Below are 21,941 nucleotides of genomic sequence, written 5' to 3' on the forward strand. Positions count from 1 at the left end.
CAATAAAGAAAATTTTTTAAAAAGAAAAATATGAAACTGAAAAAAGAAAATTAAGAAAAATATATAGAAAGGGAAAACACCCATAATTTCACCCCATTACAGGTATGAATTCATTTCCCTTCCTGATTGGTCCACATGCAGAAACATGCTTTTCATGGTCAGAAATGTAATGTGTATATAATTCTGAAGCTTGCTTTTCTTTAACATCAAGTTATAAACATTTTCATATAGTGATACAGTCTCCATCATTGTTGCAATTCAATGGCTGCACAGTATTCTGTTGAGTGTATCACGAAGTAATTAATTACTCTTATTGATTTTTTAGTTTGCTTCTAATTGTGTGCTATAATTTATGCCAAACAGAACACCATAAAGATAACTCGTACTATTCCTACAATTATTTTCTTCAGCAGAGGAAATTCAAATTTCCAGAAGTTGAGTTATGGGCTCAAAAGATATAAATACTTATATTAATAGGCTTTCCTCCACAATGCCCAATTTTCCTCAGTATACAAGGATCACTTTTTCTCCCATCATCAGCATAGGACAGTCCTGTTCACCAATATTATTTGTGTGTGTGCTAACAGCAGGAATTAAAATTTTTACATTTTCTTGTTAATTTAAAAAGTGCCTTTTGAAAAATTTTACATTTGGATTTTCTCCATGTTTGTTTATTGTTTTCTCTTAATTTTTAATGCTTATCATTTTTGCCAGAATTTTCATCTTATGCACTTTGAAAATCACAGGCAGCCTCGAATAGACACAAAAAAAAATCAATTTCCCCTTAAAAGCTATAGAATGGCAGTGATGGCTTCCACCAATGCATGAAGTCAGAGAGATAATTTACATGCTTCTCAGAGCAGGGAAAAGCCAAAGATGTCTGCCTGGTCTGGCAAGGCAAGGCTAGATCTTTCTTCATGATCTCTTACTTTTTTGGTTTTAACTAAATCTTCTTTTTTCAGTGAGCATATTTTTTCTTTAGAATAGTTCACATTCTTTGGATATTTTAAAATGCTTTCCTATGAAAATATGTATGCTAAATTTGTCCAATGCGTCTAAAGGTTTAGGTACACGTGTCCTCAAATTTGTAAGCATTTATGCAGATACAAGCAACAGCGTAAAAACCTAGAAATCCGGCCGGACATTGATTAATCAAGTCAGGGGTGACCAGAATATAAGGGCCTATAAGGTAAAGATCTATTTGCTCAATCAAAAGCAATTATTTAATCATTCCATAAAATGATTGTGCTTATTCACCATTCAGAGGTACATTATTTTCCAAATATCTGCAAGTTACTGGAAAACACTAGAGTGGATATCATTTCTTCTCTTTTCCCTTCTCTCAGGAATTTTTTGATTACCTACAAATTCTACTCTGCCAAGGCCAACAGGCCGAAATTTTTCATTTAAAATACAAATGGAACCAATAATCTGTGCAGTTAATATACCCTCTCCTATTCTCATGTCTCCTCTGTCCCTGCAACCACCTTGTCTGTTTCCCTGAAATTCTACATGTAGGAAAAGTCTGCTCCACATCTGTGGCCTTAATGATTACTTCATGTTGGAAGGGTACTCTCTCTCTTTTTAAATAACCACTGCAGAAAAGTTCTTACAAAACATGGATTATAACACAAATCCCAATAACACCACTTTTTTTTTTAGTTCTAAAACTGCACTTTGAAAATACAACTGTCAATGCCAAACAGTGGGATTATTATACTTCTACCAACTATGTTTCCATTTTAATTTTATGAATATTGCTATTATATATATTAGCAATATTCATAAAATTAAAATGGAAACATAGTTGGTAGAAGTATGTATATATATATATATATATATATATATATATATATATATATATCACTACAGGCCTGATGCACGAAAATTTGTGCAAGAGTAGGGCTTCCTTCCTCTGGCTGCTGGCACCAGCTTCCCTCTGGCATCCGGGACCCGAGCTGCTTTCCTCAGGCCCCGGCTTCGTCAGGATGGACATCAGGAATGACGCCCAGTCTAATTAGCATATTACCCTTTTATTATTATAAAAGATTATAACTTCTAAAGGGGATAATTTATAAAAGCACTATCCATCAATTATCAATTTTCTGACATTAATAAAATGGCAAGAACTAATTATCATGATTTCTAAGAAGAAGATGCCTTGGACAAATCATTGCTATGTGGAAATATTTTTAAAAATAGCAGCTTCTAATGATGACTGAAATGAGTTTAGGAAGTTGGCTGCAGAAAAGCCAATTACCTGAGGAGCTCCACAGTCTCAGAGTACATGGTATATGGAGACTTTGCTTCCAGAGGGTCACGCTCCATGGCATTGCCACATTCGGTGAAAGACAGGGCTGCATCAGCATAATTCACAGCTTTGCCAAATTTCTCGAACTAAAACAAGAAGAAGATTTATCAATATGGTATTCCCTTCTCTCCTTCATATAAAGGAAGAGTTCTCAAACTAGGGCGATTTTTCATCCCTTCCTCAGGGAACATTTGGCAATGTCTGAAGACATGTTTGGTTGTTGCTGCTAGGGACAGGGTGTATCTAGTAAGCAGAGGCCACAGGTGCGGCTAAACTTTCCACAATGCACAGGGAAGCCGCCACAGTGGAGAATTAGCCAGCCTAACAGTGCAAAGGTTGAGAAACCCTGATGCAGAATGTATGAATTTGTATTGACAATAACATAACTGATTTAAGATTCTATTGTCATCACACTGAGGTTGGTTGAGGAAAGAAAAGTAGCTAAGGTATCATGGGTGCTAGTATTATGTTGTTGTTGTTATCTTTTTGATAGACCAGAATCTAAATCACTGCTTTGACTAGTTTCTATTCCCTAAAATTACTAGACTGGTCATTGTAGTATCCTATAGACTTGCTTGCAATAAAACTGCTTTTTGTAAGCCTCAAGGAAAACTAACACATATAGTCTTTGTGAGCAGATCAACCTCACACCAATAGAGAAGAGTAACAAATTGATGCTATTGTCATGAAAAAGTGAAGCTATAGTGTGACTGTTGACAATAACCACATCACTTTCATTGTAATTAATGATCTGGAATAGGGTGTCAAAATGCCAAAAAATATAGCATTACTAAATATTTTAGTTTAGTAAAATTTTATTCCAAAAGGTTTTAGCCTCGATAATGGTCACCATTAAAGTCACTTAGACATACTGATTTCTTTATAATGTGTAATGAATATTATATATGACATTTTTATAGTGAGTATTTTATAACAGTATTTAACATTTTCATTTTTGATAGCTGGATATAAGAATTCCACTAATGCAGAATTTTGTGTAAAAGGACCAATATAATACAAATTTAGCTATTTTAATTTTCTTGTATACCTTATCAAAATATTTTCTATGAAACAGTACAGGCAGAAATTCTCAAAATGGCAGAGTAGCTGTTTCTAGAAAAACATTAAGTACAACTATAAAATGATGAGTTACAGGTCCTGCATAATCTCTTGTTGTAAATGACCCTTTTTACAAAAAATGCTTTTCAGCTTTTATGTATTGCAGGAATTCTGTGGTTTCATTTCTGTGAGATGCTTTGGAGAATATTGTTTTCAAGGAAATTCAAAGTGATTTTCTGAAAACCTATGTATATGCAAACTATCTTCTCTTGGCTTACAAGATAATCTCCTGAGGTCATCTGGCTCCAAATAGCTCTCCCATTTGGAAATTCATCTTTATTTACATCCTGATTTTTGAAAATGTGATTTCATTCATAAATCCACAGCTGGAAGGATCTTTAAAGATTTTTTATCCCTACCCCACCCCCTTTTCAAAAAGGTGAAACTGAAGTCCAGAGAAATTTCAAAATCATAGTGCCAGTTAGTGATCAGATCATATCCCCTTCCTGGGCCTCAATTTCTCCATCTATAAAATAAGGAGCTTGAATTACCAGGGGACTTCCAACTCTAGAATAGACATAAGCCTAGCAAAGATATCATACTCTAAATCAGTGGTTCCCAAACTTACTTGGCCTACCACCCCCTTTCCAGAAAAAATATTACTCAGCCCCTGGAAATTAATTTTTTTAAAATTTTAATAGCAGTTACTCATCGCCCCCAAATGCACCTGTGGCCATCACCACCCCCCTGGATCACTGCAGCGCCCACTGGGGGGCGGTAGCGCCCACTTTGGGAATCACTGCTCTAAATAAATGTTTCACAACCCTTTCTTTTTCTACATTACCACCATGCCCCGATGGGGCTTTTTAAAAAATATTTTATTGATTTTTACAGAGAGGAAGGGAGAGGGATAGAGAGTTAGAAACATCGATGAGAGAGAAACATCAATCAGCTGCCTCCTGCACACCTCCCACTGGGGCTGTACCCGCAACCAAGGTACATGCCCCTGACTGGAATTGAACCTGGGACCCTTCAGTCTGCAGGCCGACGCTCTGTCTACTGAGCCAAACCGGTTATGGCCGATGGGGCTTTTTAAGATATTTTTTTCCACATATCCCCATCAAAACTTTAATACCAATGATATCCTGATGATGTCTTTATGTACTGTGACCCTTTGAAGGGACACACACCATTGAAACGTCTAAGACTGTTTCATCCCACTCCCAAGAACCACTTTGTCCCCATAGGGGCAAAATCTCCCTAATTGAAAATACATTGTGGTTAAAATATCAAGGTGGTTTAGGGGGAACATATAAACAGACCCTGGATGGCAGAGAGTGATGCTTATTCTGAATCATATGTATATGTATTTCTGTGGCTCTGATTTTTCTATTATTTTAACATTTTGTCACAGGTGTGATCTCACAGGTTTGTCCCAATCTTCATCAGCTTATGGACCAGCTTGTCAAAGAAATAGTTATGTGCTCCCTTGTTCTGATTTTGACAGAGTGCAAACTCCAGAGCCTTTATGCAGTGAATCAGAGTTGAGGACATTTAGGGGGAAAAAAAACTTTGGTCTTCAAGCCAGCAGCATGGCCACTAATGTCACTCCAATCTCTCACCACACATACAATGGTCACAGGCACAGTCTTCCCAGCATCTCTAGTGGAGCTGGCACCAGCCTGCCTTGTTGCTTTCATCTGCAGAAGCAGAGAACAAGTGTTTCCAATGGACAGTTAACACCACAGAAAGGTTAGCTGCAGACAATAGCTGAACAATTTGGACCACAGTGAGAAAATGACAAAAAAAGTAGAGAAACAGCAGATGCAAATCCATGGACAGTTGATGTTGGCTACACACAAGTCATAGTGCAGAGAATGTCATGATACTTTCTTACAGCCCTCCTAGTATCAAACAATGGGACAGCTAAGTCCTGGCCAACACAATGTAATGAATGGAGGATGATATTATTTTTCAACTCAGTGTGTTAACTAATATCTCTAATTATGCTGAGGTTTAGTCAAAGGTGAGGAGTCTGCCATTAGGGCCTTTTCTAAGGCAGTGGTTCTCTCAATCTTGACTGAACTTGGGAATCACCTGGGGAATTTTAATACCCATGTCCAAGTCCCAGTCTCAGAAATTTTGATTCCATTTGTCCAGAGTGTGGCCTGGGCAACAGGGTTATTTTAAAGCTCCCCAAGTGATTGTAACACATGGTTGAGACCCCTTGTTAGGAGGATTAATCAAGTCAAACAACTCAACATTCTGAGCGCATTGCTATTCTAGATGACCAAAACATTTAGAGGCAGCGGGGCCTAGTGTCTTGGGAAATCCAGATGACAGAACTTCCTCTCTTTGTACAGGATCCTAGCCTGGCTATGGGCCTCATTCTGGAAACATGTAATCAAATTCAGCAAGGAGCTAAGTTTTTTATACATACCTCAGTTTTGCGAAGCCAATTTTAGAGGCTACTTTATTAGCTCTCAATAACCCTCTTCCTTCCCATACTGGTTTCTGGTTTACCAGACTCAAAGAACCCCCCCCCCTCCAACTTCTCCAGAGCAGTTTCAAATGTCAGTTCAAATCCACTTGAAAGACAAGAATAATAGTATATGCCATGTACCTACTGAAGTTGGGGCAAGGGAAATAACAGTGAAAAAACAAATACATGAATGGCAGGGTATCACAGTACAAAGAAATCTGGGTATTACAGTATTGATGAATTAACCAGCTCCAAACTCCCTATGTCAGAGCAGCAATGAGAAAGTTTGAATTGTATATAAAGTGTCTTTGTTTTCCTTTAAAGCACAATACCTTAATGAGAACAAAGCAATGAGAGGAAGCAAACCTACCAGTGCATCAGCTTTGTGCTTCAGCTTCTTAGCCTCTTGCATGTAATAATCAGCATTGTGAACCCTAAACAAACAAAATGACCTCTTTCAGAAACCAATGGCTCATTTTTTCATTAAAAACTGAATAGTCAAAACCATTTTTTTTACTATAAATCCATTCCTATACAATGCCTTGAGAAGGGCAGATGAATGCTATCATTCATATAATAAGTAACCTTGAAATAATTCTGTAAATGAATTCTGAAGTGCATAATGGCCCACTAGGATAAATAACTATAATCTCTAACACCCACTATTCCAGTTACCCAAAAAGATTCAACAAAACCTAGCTGTAAACCTCTTTGTTGGTACACAGTTCTATCTAATAAGAAAGGAGGACACAGAATCCTAGAATGAAGCAACTGCCTTTGGAAAAACAGAGATTTGTGATTTAAATGGGCCAAAAACATTCTTGGTTAGGATAGGAGTATGTGAGGAAGACGGATATACTTTTAAAGCTGCAGGAACTACTGCTGGGGTCTTATTTTGGGTGACACATTGTATGGTGCTAGAAAAGTCATACTACCCCCACCCCCATTCACAATTCCCAAACTGGGTCCATGATAATCTGGGGACAACATACGAGTCATCAAAAGTGAGTTTGGGTCTCCGGACACTGGTGGTGCTGGTGGAAAGAAGGGGCAGGGCTGCCCAGGACGTCATCTCCAGGTGACTGCTACCCATTAGGCCAGTAGTGATGGTAGAGGTGATGGTGGAAATGGTAGTAGTAGTGCTTGTGGTAGTAGCCGTGGCAGTAGCAGTGGCAGTGGCTATGACAGGGATGGTAACAAAGGCAGTAGAAGTGGCAGTGGCAATAGCAGTGTTGGTGACAGTAACGGTGGCAGAGGTTGCCTTTTTTGGAGTGTCTCCCTCCTGGGAAAAAGGAGGACAAATAACTTTCATTAGATTTAGCTTTTTAGAACATCTTTTCATAAATGATTTGAATGCCAAGCCCACTAAGAAACAAGACAAGGGAGGTCATGGAAGATGGTAGGCACACAGTACAATTTACATATCTTGTAACATAGAAATCCACACCTGAAATCTATATGATCTTATTAACCAATGTCACCCCAATAAATTTAATAAAAAATAAAACAAAGGAAAATAAAATAGTGGACACAGCTTGAGAATAAATAAGTGACCCTGGTATATTTTATGAATTCTGTGAATTACCAGACTTTGTTCTATGATGACACTAATCACCAAGCTAGTCAGGTGCTGGGATTATATAACCCCATCATTCCATAAATACAGTCATTGGCAAAGGTCTAAATTTGGTAGGGGATGTGATGGGAGAGGGGAGGAATGAGGAATGTAGGGAGGGAAAGGAAGAGAGTAAAAAAGAGGTGACCCTGATGTATATATTTTTGATAAGTAAACCAGCCCAGAAACTTTCACTAGGATAAGTACTCAGGTCACTGCAAAATACAAGATTCAGTGCAGTCAAATACCAGCAAACCAGACACTGTATTGAAGTAGTCACTACCCTGGGACCAAGGCCAAAACAGCCTTTTCATTCACACAAGGAGCTTGACTGATTTCCAGCTGAGTGAATGCCACATGAATGCCTCCTCATTTTGAAGTCTTGGGATGGTGAAAGTTCATTTTAATGAGGTCAAAAAATCAAATGAGAAAGAGATTTCTGAGATTCACACTGAGCTGTCATTGCCATAGAAATAATGTGATCCTGCCCAGCTGGTATGGCTCAGTGGTTGAGCGTCGACCTATGAACCAGGAGATCATGGTTCAATTCCTGGTTAGAGCACATACCTGGGTTGCAGGCTTTATCCCCAGTGTGGGACATGCAGGAGGCAGCCAAGCAATGATTCTCTCTCATCATTGATGCTTCTATCTCTCTCTCCCTCTCTCTTCCTCTCTGAAATCAATAAAAGTATATATTTTATTAAAAATTTAAAAAAGAAACAATGGGATCCAGATGAAGAAAGTAGGTTGTAAAATTTATATTTATGTGACAGCATGTGTTCCAAGACTACCTGCTATGTTTATTCACATAGCAGACTCTCTACTCCCCACCTGGCAACTGTGGGAAGATCCTGACTGTTCTATATCTGACCATACTTGTCATAATGCCTCTTCCTCTCTCTGTTCTTCTGAGTTTGTATATACCTAAGCCTGTTATGCCCCTAAGGTCCATTCCTCAGCTCTCTTCTTTCTTGACCTTAACAGAATTTGACAATCCTGTATGCACTATCACAGATTTTATAATAAGCAGGTAACTCCTAAATGGAAACCTCAGTCTTACTCTCTCTAAAGCTCCAGACCTACAATGACCACCTTTGGATAGTTCCACCAAGATAGCCCATTAACACATCAAATTTCTCTGAAGCAAACCAGATCACTCTTTCTGTTAATTATAGGATGGTCTTCCCTGTCACCAAGGCTGGGTTTATCCATGTCAGTAAGGGTATTGTGGCCATCCCTGGACCAGGAGCATTGGAACTTGTGTATTCCCCACTTTGCCTTCTATATGAGCTACTCTGTTTCACTCCGCTTTACATATTGAAATTCTGTAAATGAATTCATTTAAAAAAATGATAATGTTCCTAAAACTCTTTTTGAAAACCACTGTTCTATTTCATCTTTAATATCTTCCTCTCCATTACCCTTATCCAAACAATTACAAATTAGTATTCCTTGTATCTCCCCAACATCTACTAAAGTTGTCCCTTTCTATTCTGAAGCCTCAAAGTGCAGGCCCTCATGTCTTCTGATTGAGACTATCAAACAGCTTCCTGGCCAACTTCCAAACTCCAATCCATCCACAATCAGCTGCCTGCTAGTCTGAGCTTTTTAAACAAAGCTCCACGTATTTCACTACCTTGCGCCCAAGTACAAACTAAGGCTGAGTTCCTTTGCTGGCATGTAAGGTCATCCCTGATCATCTCTCACTACTCCCTCCCATGAACCTTCCATGAAACTAAACACACCCTACTTTGCTTTCCTACTTTGCTTCATCCTGACACTTAGAGTTGAACCCCTCCCCCACACAAAAAAAGAAAATGGAAAAAAAACATTCCCTTCATTACTTTTTTTCTTTACCTCCTGATAATTTACTCCATTTTTAATTTTTAAAATTGCATATAACATCAAATTTATCATCTTAACCATTTTTAGATGTACAATTCAGTAGTGTTAGGTTCATTCACAGTGTTTTCTAAATCTCTAGAACTCTTTCATCTTGCAAAAATGAAACTCTGTCCCCGTTAAACTACAATTTCCCATTGCCTCCTCTCCCCTGACAACTGCCCTTCTACTTTCTGTATTTGCAAATTTGATTACTCTAGTTACCACACATAAGTGGAATCATTAAGTATTTGTCTTTTTGTGACTGGCTTATTTCACTTAGCAAAGTGTCCTTAAGATTCATCCATGTTGTAGCATGTGTCAGATTTTCCTTCCTCTTTAAGACTGAATATATTTCATTGTATGGATATATCACATTTTGTGTAATCACTTCCCTCCATTTCTAAACTCTATTCATCTGTTATAATCCAGCTTAAGAAATGCACTCTCTTCAAGGAAAACTGCCTTATGTCTATGGCCAGAAGTGCCTTAATCCTCTTGGTGCTTTTAGAGATCTGAAGAGTCTGACTTAATCTCTTCTGTATAGTACCAATCACCAGATATTTTGTATTCTAGTTCTCTCAGTACGTTTCGTGACTCACCTTAGATTGGTACCTTTTTCAGCACTGGAATCATCTCTAACGTATGATATGATGCCGCTACCCCACCCCACCCTATCCACCTTGTCCTGCAGCCTAGTGCTCCTAATTATTTGCTGAATGCATGCATGCCTGCCTAGTTAAAAGGGTCACTTCAAAGATAAAAGCCAAATGTGAACATTCCTTATAGCCTTGAAAGTCCATCTTTTCCATTTGATCCTGGACCTTCTCTGATTGTCAAAAGTTCTTACCATCTAGAGCTCAGTGAGAGAAATGTACTGAGAGGCTACACATATAAAAATTATAATGATAAATATTTGAGAAAATAGTTTAAACATGATTATTGATCTTATTCAATCTAAGCACATTTAAAAAATCAGTCTTCTCAAACTCCTAAGCCAACTCCATGTTTCTATTACCAGAGCCAGATGGCTCAGATCAAACAGTGGAGTCAGCCTAAGACATTGCCACTGTCTCTATGATCAAAACATGTGACAAGAACCTTCAAACACCACATCCACCATGCACACACATGGCATCATTGTCAGTCCTGGCACATCTGATTGGATGGAAATGGCTGCATTCAGCTATGATGGTGTAAGTTATATTAACATGCCCTCTGTCCATATACACCCATCTATTGAGTTAATAAATAATCTAGCTTAAGAAATGCATAAATGGAAAAGACTCTGAGAGCACAAAATTGAAGAAGACACTTGTGGAGTAGGAAGAAGGCTTATAGATAATCTAGTCAAACACACTAATTTTACAGAGATTTCATAATTTGTCCAAGTTCTCAGAGCAAAGTTGTTGCAGTGCTAACTCTATGTCAAGTCTCTTAACTCCAAGGCTAGGGCAAAAATACACCACAAACTCTCTCCAGATTTCAAGCCATTAGTAGAAGGAATAGCCAAAGAAGTGATAGTTGGTGCTTCTTTCTATTATGGGATACCTCAGTGATTTCTTTAACAAGGATGATCCATTTATAAATACAATTGTAATCATACTTATCATGTTTCCCAGTAGTTTTTAGTTCTCATGGAAATGACTTGGCAGATTCTTGTAAGCAATACCTTTTGTCATAAAAACATCTGTATTAAGCACCTGATTATTTGTGACAATATACTAGGCACTGTACAAAGTGAACTGCCTAGACATCACATATACCCTCCAAAAAACTTGCAATAGAAGAGAATATCAGTTAGAGTTTATAATATTAATTACATTCAGTATGAAAAATAAGACTGTAGTGTAATTACTGTTTAGAATAGATGGTTTAATTCCTAACATTATAGGCAGCATTTTAAATATTAATATAAATATTATGTGTGCATACATATACACATGAATTTCATATGGAACATGACCACTTAATTATAGAGCAATTTCTTTATACCAATGATAACACTTACATAGATATATATTTCATCTCAGTCATCTTAGATGATGCAAGACCTATAAACTAGGGTCCTTATAGCTCAGAGGCCTTCTGGTTTTTGATGGGATGTGAAATGGATACTCTTGGTTCAGAGTCCACCAGGTTGGCACCAGACATTTTAAAACTCATTGCATTTCACTCATTTGCTTTTTCTATGACATTTAAAGGAGACTAGATAAATACAGATGATATATCTGCATATACATGTATTTACACGGAAAGGCAGATACATTTGTCATTAATATTTACTAATGGCACTATTGCTCGTGGTTATGTACTTATATCTGGGAGAGATAAATATATTGTGTATGGATCTAAAAAGTGATACAAATTCTTAATTATCTATGCTAATTGAGCAGCAGTATAAAAAATCCAAAGGACCAGATAATCATTTAGTTGGGCTTAGAATCACAATTGTGTCATTTTATCAACAAATTCACCTTTTAAATTCCATCATTTTTAGTCACTATTATTTATTTATTTTTAATTACACTTATTGGGTGACATTGGTTATTAAGATTATATAGATTTCAAAAGTGTTCATTCCAATCTTACTACTCTGAACAGATTATTATGCAGAGACTCAGGATTTTAGGTATCCTTTAGTCCAAGCCTTTCATATCTTGGGAGTAGGGGACACTTCTAAAATACCGACCACAGCATCTGGTACATAGTAGGCACTGATCATTTAGTGAATGAAAAAAAAAAACAAATGGATGGAATGGGATTGCCCACAGTCACTAAACTTTTTAGCAGGTATGAATGTACCAGATACTGTGGTCAGTATTTTGAAAGTGTTCCAACTCCCAAGATATTAAAAACTTGGATCAAAGGATGTCCAAAGTCCCAAGTCTCTTCATAATATTGTTTGAAGCAGTAAGACTGAAATTAAAAAAATTCATCCTACATTAGAATAATTAAAATTTGAGATAATGGAGAGTTTGTGTATTTGTGCGTACACATACCTACAGTTTCTCTCTGTTTCTCCCTCCCATCACCCTGCAACATCCCCATGTGGTCAAGTCTAGTTAGATATGCTGGATCAACTTGTTTCTACCTGCTGATCATATTTCTCCTAAGATGCTTACATTTACAGATATCCCTTTGAAAGTAGCACAGAATTTGCCTTCACTCCTCTTAGGTTTGGCAGAGTTGAACTGTCCAATCATAGGGATGTTTTTGTCTTGACTGAAGAAACCATTATTGCCACTGATGTTTCTGCGGCGTGGAAGATCCTCTGGCAGTGGGGAAAGTGAAGGAGGGAACAGCTTTTCTTCTTTTCTTCTATTTGCTCTCCTGGATGAATTATTTCTGTGTAAACAAAGAGTGTGGGGTGTCATAAAATTTTGTCTGTCTTTATTATGAATTTTCCTATGATGTTGGTACATTCAGCTGAAGTAATATTTTACTTACTTGTGATGAAGAGTATATGTTAATACATATAGACATAGAAATCTATAGAGAGATGTCTCTCTCTATAGATATAGCTATAACATATATATCAAAAATAAACATATGTCTTTGAAGCAGAACTCTACAATAAATATAAGTGTCTAATACAGTGTGCTCCAGTGTGATATTTATAACTTTTCAATATTGTTATTAATTAGCTTTTTGATGGAAAATTCAATGTGCACTTTAACCTTTATTTTTAGGATAGTTTCTACTTAAGGCCTTAGGACTTAACTGCACAATCACACAATAAATGGTATAATAAACAATTAGTAGAAGTATATTTTATTAAGATATAATATACTTATACATTACTTAGAAATAAACAATGCACTAAATACTTTATTTTTTTATTTTGTGCTATTAGCAAAGACTATTTTTAAACTGTTTTTATAATTTACTTTATTAAAGATGTCCCTATTACTTCCCCCTTTGTCCACCTACACCCAGACCCTACCTCACCTTCCCTCTGGCCATCACCACACTGTTGTCTATGTCTATGGGTTATTTACATGTTCTTTGCACTCTCTACTTTAGTGACACATTGAAAATAGCATATTTAAAATGTTCTGTCCCAAAGCTAAATCATAACAAGCCCCTCAGCTTAAGTTTTATATTGAAGTACTGATGTACGGTACCAAACTCCATTTGAAAAATATTTTGTCATACTGCCACAAGACACCTGCAGTCCTAGAAGTACTCCTGTACATTCAAACTTATTTATCTGCCTATTCAATGGTCACTCTTAAATAAACTGTGACTTTAAATGAAATAGAACAACTAAAACCTTATGCTAGCTGCTTAGCATGGTAATTGGGTCATGGATTTTCATTTTAGTTACTCTCTTAGACCAGTCAATGTAGATTACTTGAATTTTAATCTTTTCTTAGACAACTAATATTACACTGTGCAGCCATTTACTTTTCATGATTATTGACTACTACAATTTTCAATAGCAAATTAAGTCAACAAGGATTTATGTTTTCCTCTTGGTCAATTTCATTCAGTGTCTAGAAATATAGATTTACAAAATCTCAAAGCCACAAATCAAAGATGAATGAGCATTCAAATGGTTTTGTTTTCTAAAATGATAGAAGTCAATGCAGTCTTCTTGTTCCACTTTCTCTGTGTTGCCCCAAATTGCCAATTGTAGTAATATTTATTATCTTATCCATCTTTTGTTTCATAATGAGGCTCTATATACATTCTTGTTTTGAGGCAAAATTTTTTAAAATTTAACTGTTTTGCCATTAATGTAATTGGTTAAAATTAATTAAAATATTTACTAATAGCCTGGCTGGTGTGGCTCAGTGGTTGAGCATCGACCCATATACCAGGAGGTCATCAGTCTGATTCCTGGTCAGGGCACATGCCCGGTTTGTGGGCTTGATCCCCAGAAGGATATGTATAGGAGGCAGCCAATTGATGTTGATGATTCTCTCTCATTGATGTTTCTATTTCTCTCTCCCTCTCCATTCCTCTCTCTCTAAAATAAATAAGAACATATTAAAAACAATATTTTTCCATGGATTTTTAAAGTTTCATTGATATATAGAACAATTTTAAGTTGTGATGACTGATTAAAATAATAATGACCATAAGGAGTAAAATTTGTGTTCATGAGGAAGCCCCACAAATATCAGCCTACATAAATATAATCATTACCGAGGCATCAGACTTTTGGGAATTTATGTAGAAAGATATTAAGTATTGGCATCTGTTAAAGGTTTTAAGCTATGGCATCTTTAGGAGGTGAATGGTTCATTAGCCATGGGCTACAATAGTCATACTAGGCCTTACAATCTGCCATTGTACACAGTATATTAAATATTGCACAGTACATACTGTGCAGTGGGCACTATCACCTGGCCCCCTTTCCATCTGTTTGGTAGTGACCTAGAATCATGGAGCCTTTAATAACTTTACTAGTAAAAAATACCCAGGGAGCATTTTCTAGAGAATACTCAGTCACCATTATACCTTCTTAATACAAGAACAATTTTAGCTACTTTCTGCACCTGTTTTAGGAGGCTAGAGTTGGACAGCGGACAAGAGAAGTGTATTCCCACTCCCAATTTAATGTCTCATAGGCCTTGTTGATGGTTCAGGTTCCAAAGAATTGGGGAGGAACTCAGCAGGGCTCTTCTGTTGAATGAAAGGGAACACTAGCTATCATTGTCTGATGTGGTATTCTTTGCTAGGTTTAGAATATTCATTTAGAAACGTGAATGTGGCCTGATATAAATTTTTAAGGATTTAGTTTGAAGGGTCAACAAAGCACAAAGGAGCAGACAAAGCTTGAGGAGAGGTTCCCAGGAGAAGATTTCTGAGAGGCCAGTCAATGCTTCATACTCCCTCAACTTGAGATTTTTTTCAGACTTGAATTTTTTGGATGAGCATAAGAACCTGACTCAGGCCCTCCTAAATGAAAAATGTGACTAGGTAAACACTACTTTCCTAGTTACAACCAAAGCAGAAATACCATAATGATCCTGATTAAAAACAATTTTATGAGAACATTAAAATTATTAGACATTTACTTAATATGTGATCATCTGTCTTCCATGAAATGGAAAGAGTGACAGGTCATTGGGTTGCTTAAGGAGACTAGCAATGGAGATTGATGGTGTGGCAATTCCCCACTGTCCCCTGCCTTTTCTTTTTGCCTTTGAGTGGCCTGAACTGGTCAAAGCCTGGGAACTGCTATTGTACTCATTCCTCCTTGGAAAGGAGGAAGGCCCTAGGATGACCATGTTTGACCACTGGAGAAGAAGCACGTTTCCCCCATATGCCTGGCCCACCCTGGTGTGGAGAGCATCAGCTTGTTCTACTGTAAGAGTTTCTAGTTCTGAGAACTCCAAGCATATTAAAAGATGTTTCAGATCAAAGTTATAGCAGAGAATAGAGACACACTTCACAAAGAGCTTTGGATCTTCAGGGAGGGGGCAGCCCAGGGCCCAAATCACCTTATTATATTGAGTGAATCTAATGGCAATTGTTCTTTTCCTACTTTCATCTCAAATCAATAAGGATCCAAACAAGTAGAAACCTAGAATTTCTTTCTGACATCTTATTTGTGGCAGATTGATACCATATCACTGATGTCAAACAATAATCTGTGAAATCAATTGTTAGCAGCAGTTAGCCAGATTGCCTCTCTGCTCTGGGCTGCTAATAGGCTCAAAAACTGGTCTTTGATGGAAGTAATCACTAATGTTGAATGAATTTATGGCAATAATTATCCAGATGGAATAGTTCCAGTAACTGACATGATTGTTAGTTAAATGATATTTATAAGACAGAAGAACACAGTCACAATGCTTAGTAGAAACAGAGAGGGCAGGACTTCTCTAGTGAAGGCTGGGCTATTTGAGTGAGGAGAAAATAAGGAGAACCTCCTTACTGACTCTAGCACCTTCCACAAAAACCATAAAGGTAAAGAGGTGCCAGCTGATTGGAATTAACCTATTGATTCCTAGCTGGCTTTCCCCAATACAGAACTTCCTAGGGGAGGGTCATTCCCAGATAGCTTATCTCTCTGGCCTTCCAGACATGTCATTCTACTGACCTCTGTGGAGTTCGAGATATAGCTACTCTAAAGTTTCATATTAAGGTTAAATAATGATACCACAGAAGAAGCAGCAGCTGGGTCATCTTGTCAAGCCCAAGGGGTTGCTTTCCAGGGAAATTGTTTAATCACCATCAGAACTAGATGTGCGAGAGTCAGTTATATGGTTCAAGCAATAGGTGTTTTTTGATACTGCACATTTTTAATTAATTTACTTCCTTTTTCCCTTCACTTAGTACTAAAAGTTCACATTGGCCAATTTTGGTAATCAATGTAAGCTCGAGTAAAGAAATGTTAAAAAGTTCATGGTGTCACCCTAAAGCTGGCAGTCTATATTCCACCTGCTTAGCCTAATCTTGTTAAATCAGGAACAGCTGTCAAGACTGGACTTAGAAACTCTTGTATTTTATGTAACCTGGGACAACCCCCCCCCAAAAAAAAAGATTTTTTTTATTAATAATTTTTATTTCTTAAAGTATTAAAAAGAGTATTACATATGTCTCCTTTTTCCCCCCCTTGACATTCCCCCGGCCCCTACCCCTCCCCCCGGGTGTCTTGTGTCCATTGGTTAATCTTATATGCATGCATATAAGTCCTTAGGTTGATCTCTTAATCCCCCTCCCAAACCCTCCCCAGGCTTCCCACTGTAGTTTGACAGTCTGTTCAATGGTGCTCTGCCTCTGCATCTACCCCTGTTCATTAGTCTATAGTGGTCCCCATTATCTGTCCCAACCTCACTGGAGCAGTACCAACCTCGCCGGGGCCATCTCAGCCTCACCGGGGCCGTTTCAACCTCACCGGGGCAGTTTCAACCTCACCGGACCGTCCCGACCTCACCGGGGCCATTTCAACCTCACCGGGGCCGTCTGGACAATTGAAGTATCATACAAACACAGGGAAAACTCACTCTTTAGTGTAAGAAGGCTTGTGGGGTGGGGCTGGTGAGATGCAAGGGGGTAGCAGGCAGATAGTGGTGGCCTCCTCCAGGCGTTGCTTCTTCTCAGGGATTTTTTCTGCAACTTCTGTTGGCTTAACAGGAAAAAAATGCACAGTTTAAAATACATAGCACATGTAGACTTTTAAAAACAATGAGCAAGGTAGACAGTTTTGTTTCTCTTTTACCTTCTAGGTTAGATAGGGAAGGTAAATACAGTGGGGCCTTGACTTACAAGTTTAATTCGTTCTGAGACCGAGCTCGTTAAGGAGCTCGTTAAGGAGCTCATTAAGGAGCTCGTTAACTCAAATTACTGTATCAACTCAATGCAAAAAATCGGCTGAGAGACAGCTGGTATCTCAAAAAACTCGTTAGTTGGGACACTCATAAGTCAAGGCCCCACTGTATGCACCTTTGATCAGACAGAAAAGCAATTAGCCTTGCTCCTAACAAAACTAACAAAACTAACAAAACTTCGAACTTTTAAATTGATTTTTAGAAAGAGGAAGAAAGGGAGGGAGGGAGGGAGGGAGGGAGAAAAGAAAGGAGGGAAGGAGGAAAGGGGAGGGAGAGAGAGAGAGAGAGAGAGAGAGAGAGAGAGAGAGAGAGAGAGAAAGATCAGTTGTCTCTGAACACACCACCACCGGGGATCAAATCCTCCACCTTCTGATGTATGAGATGACACTCCAACAAACAACTTTATCACATCAGCCAGGGCCAAAAGTTGGAATGTGAGACACTTGAGCTGTGATGTGAACCTCTGATTAGAGATTGAAATCTCATACCAAAAGTAAAGAGAATCTATACTTTTCAGATACCTCTCCCATTAATAAATGAGCAATTTAGGAATTAACATTGAAACTCTGACATGGCATAAATGATGTCCAAGCAACATAGATTGTGAATAACATATAAAGGGAACTAGTATAATCAACAACATTCAATGAAATTAACTATGTGCAAGGTACACCTTGGACTTTTACATGTGGTTGTGAAGCTATACTTTTATCCCTGGTTGTACTGTTGTCCTCACTAAGAGTGGGGACACAGTAATAGGATAAGGACCACTGACTTTGGTTCCTATTTTGGAATAGTCTCATTGGATAAGTTGGTGCACAGATCAAAGATAATACCCTCTTTTTTTGAATCATTAATGCTAAATGAAAACTTAAATCATACTTTTCAGCAGTATGGCTTGGCCCTAGGTCAGCCGTGGGCAAACTACGGCCCTCAGGCCGGATCCGGCCCGTTTGAAATGAATAAAACTTAAAAAAAAAGAAAAAAAAAAAAAAAAAAGACCGTACCCTTTTATGTAATGATGTTTACTTTGAATTTATATTAGTTCACACAAACACTCCATCCATGCTTTTGTTCCGGCCCTCCGGTCCAGTTTAAGAACCCATTGTGGCCCTCAAGTCAAAAAGTTTGCCCACCCCTGCCCTAGGTAGTACTTTTCCCTAATGAAGAATCTAAGCCATTTCTGATCATTCTTAAGTCTCTTCTGGGAAGGGACAGAAGAAATGAGGAAAGAATTAGAAACCTTCTCTCTAGCTACTGTTGCAGCCATTAAACATATTACCCAAATCACACAAGATGATGGTACTCTAAAAAACTACCATGTCTGGAGCTATAACAGAATGAATCTATTACATATAAACTCACTTCCCTAGATGTATTTGACATCAGAGGCCATTGTGCATTTCAACTTCTGATTATAATTTTTATCCCTGGAATTCAGCCTTAACCATATGCAGGAGAGATTTTTACAAGTCAAGCCAACCACACAAGTTAGGGGATCCATTGAGCTTGGCAGAACATATGTCTACGAGGAGTCAAAATAATCAAAGTGTAACCAAAGTGGGTTTTGGGGGTGCTGATGCTTGTTAAGATAAATTAACAGGCCCAGAGGATGCCTTTTGAACTTAGGAACACTTGGGTTCCCTGATGCTGCTAGAATGGAGAACTGTAGAGTAATGACCCATGAGTCCACGAAAGCAGGAGCTGTTTAAATAGCCTACCCCAGGGATTGACAGCCTAGGGCAGAAGACTCTCTTCATATTCTTATTTCCTACATGTAACATGTTGGATCCCTCCTGTTACATATTGTATATTCTTGATATTGGCTTCCCAACCCTGATAATTTCTAACACTTTCTCCCTGGTCATGTCAAATATGGTATTTCACATGGAAATCACCATTGCTTTCACCAAAGAGTACAATCCATTGCCATTGGAATCCTTAAAAATAATACTGAAGATAAAGTTAGTCAAAGAACAGCCATTGTTCATGATCACTTGGCAAACCACATTAAAAAGCTTACCTTGTGCTTCCTCTTGCCCTTAAGGGTGGGTTTTTCCACAGCTGCAGCAGCAATCTGACGCCTGGGTTTTGAGGAAGCCTCTTTGTAGTCTGGCTTGGCTGATGCTGCTTGGAGTGAGTTGTGGCCAGGTACTCTAGATAGTAAGCCAAGGTCAATCTTTACCCAGAGATTTTTTGGATTTTCCTGCTCTCTTAGAGGAGATAGAAGCCCAGTTTGCATTATAGGGATGGGTGAAAAAGTTGGCTCCTCATTATTGATGGATAAATTGTTATAGCTGCTGCTGCTGCTTAGGGTGCTGAGGGTCAGACTAGCACCACAGGTTTCCTTGGATTTGGCAAAATTGCCCCCAGGAGCAGTGCAAGGAGGCAGGACTTTGATCTGCAGGGTTTCTTCCTGATCTGTGTTGGAATCAGATGTAGACGAATCTGTTTCAATGAATTCCCGGGACTTTGGCACGATTTTCCCAGGCCCTCTATATTTCTTCTTCTCTGAAGCCAATGGGATGTGAGACCTTGGTTCTTTCCTGGGGATTGGTTTGTGGGCAGTGGCTTTGTTGCGGCTTCTTGGTGGGTCAGGAAGCTCCACACTTCCTTTTTCTTTGGGAGTGCTGCTGGTAATATTTGGTTTGGGCCAGGTCAACTCGTCAATGCCAGTGGTCTTCTCAACCTTTTTGGGCTGTTTTTTCCCAATTGTCCTTTGAGAAGCTGTCTCAATAGTTTCTGACAACTTATGCTTCAAAGCCTTTGTTTCTAGAGTTTTCTGGGTGGACCGTGGACGGGCTTTTTCCCTGATGAGATTGAGGAGAGGCCTCTCTTTGGGTTCAGCCAGGATCTGGTTGGGAGTTGTTTTCACTTTGACCTGGACTTCCATTGGTTGGATGATTGGAGGAGGCACAGAAATCGTCTCCATGGGTGTCTCATTTTGGCCACAAATAAATGATTTGTTCTGGGATGTCACTTTGTTAAGCCACTTATCCAACTGCCACTTGTTGGTTGAGGGTGGCTCGGGCTACAGATTGAGAAACAGCAGCAATAATGAATTTCTCATCTGGGAAAGATTCAGAATGACCCTAAGTACACTGACTTCTGGTAAAAGCTTTGGATGTTAAGTGGCCATTCACACATTTACAAGCACACACACAGGATCCACATTAATCAAATTACCTAGAGAGCCAAATACATCACAAATCAGCCCCAATCTTCTAATTTAAACTAATTTCCACTCTTCTGAAAATATTCTCCACTCTGGCCAGGAACCAGAAAGGAAAGACTTATTCACGGAGAGGGTTTTTTTTTTTTCAGGAGTGTGTAGGGAGTCCTGGGTAGAGGGGAAACCTTTTCCCCAAATCCTTTGGTGAGACTCATTACTTAACCTATAACCAGGAGGCAGAGGCAATGATCTCTGGTCCTGAAAAGAAATGTAAACATGCCTCAAGTGTAATTCAAAAGAAAGGCTTTCTATCTGCCACAGGGCCAATGCCTCCTATATGATGCTGTAATTCATTATAAAAAGAATAGGAGTTTTGTATTTTTAGTGAAGGCTGAACATATTTGACTTCTGAAAAACCACTGCACTTCCTTGGTGCATGGGAACATGTATGCCAACATTAGTGTCCACTGTTAAGCCATTAAAATGATGAGTATAATTCAGATGTTTGATTCCTAACTCTGAACTCTGCCTGTTTAAATAAAAGAGCCATCACTTTTATTAGAATTGCTCTTCTTTTAAAAGATGATGTTCCAGCACTGTGAGAAGCTCTTGACTTGCATTTACTTATTTCATCCTAATAACAACTCTATGAGGTCCTTGCTATTATTATTCCCATTTTACATATGAAAGAATCAAGTCCTGGGAGCTTAAGAAATAACTTTCCCAATATTTCACATATAAAGCGATGGTAGAGTCAGGCCTGAAACAAGGATCTATGTGTTAATAGAACTGCTGCCCTAATGTCAGAGTTATGCTGCCAACAGTGGGAACCAATAAGATTTCTTGGGCCCTTAACCTGTTACCCTGTGCAGGTTGGAATCACAGCTACTAAAGTGTTTTTTAATTCTGTCACCCTCTATTGGCTGGTACCATAAGCATGAGCTGATGTCTTTCAAAAGAAGATCACTTCTTGTGTTTTAATTGCCAAGTGGCAATTCATTGAATCAACCCAGATTAAGGCATTGTGTCCCCAGGGCCAGAACTGGGTCTTGACTGGCTTCACTGGTTCTCTAGAAAGAGAAGTTGTTAGACCAGTTATTCCTGTTACAGTTTACATGTGAGGAAGCTTGAAG

General features: G+C 38.4%; 1 protein-coding gene across 3 annotated transcripts in view; it reads right to left on the reverse strand.

Annotated features, from left to right (window-relative positions):
* AFF2 (AF4/FMR2 family member 2) overlaps nucleotides 1–21,941 on the reverse strand; it is a 584,839-nt gene that overhangs the window by 22,250 nt on the left and 540,648 nt on the right. For all 3 annotated transcript variants that reach the window (XM_023752977.1, XM_014454947.2, XM_023752976.1), the window contains 6 exons: nucleotides 19,660–20,667; nucleotides 17,313–17,434; nucleotides 12,474–12,696; nucleotides 6,845–7,134; nucleotides 6,223–6,286; nucleotides 2,261–2,397 (listed from right to left, as the gene is read on the reverse strand). In XM_023752977.1, coding sequence (XP_023608745.1) covers nucleotides 2,261–2,397; nucleotides 6,223–6,286; nucleotides 6,845–7,134; nucleotides 12,474–12,696; nucleotides 17,313–17,434; nucleotides 19,660–20,667 — 1,844 coding nt within the window. The remainder of the gene's footprint in view (nucleotides 1–2,260; nucleotides 2,398–6,222; nucleotides 6,287–6,844; nucleotides 7,135–12,473; nucleotides 12,697–17,312; nucleotides 17,435–19,659; nucleotides 20,668–21,941) is intronic.

Source organism: Myotis lucifugus, unplaced genomic scaffold, assembly GCF_000147115.1.
Source record: "Myotis lucifugus unplaced genomic scaffold, Myoluc2.0 scaffold_40, whole genome shotgun sequence".
Classification (NCBI taxonomy): Eukaryota; Metazoa; Chordata; class Mammalia; order Chiroptera; family Vespertilionidae; genus Myotis; species Myotis lucifugus.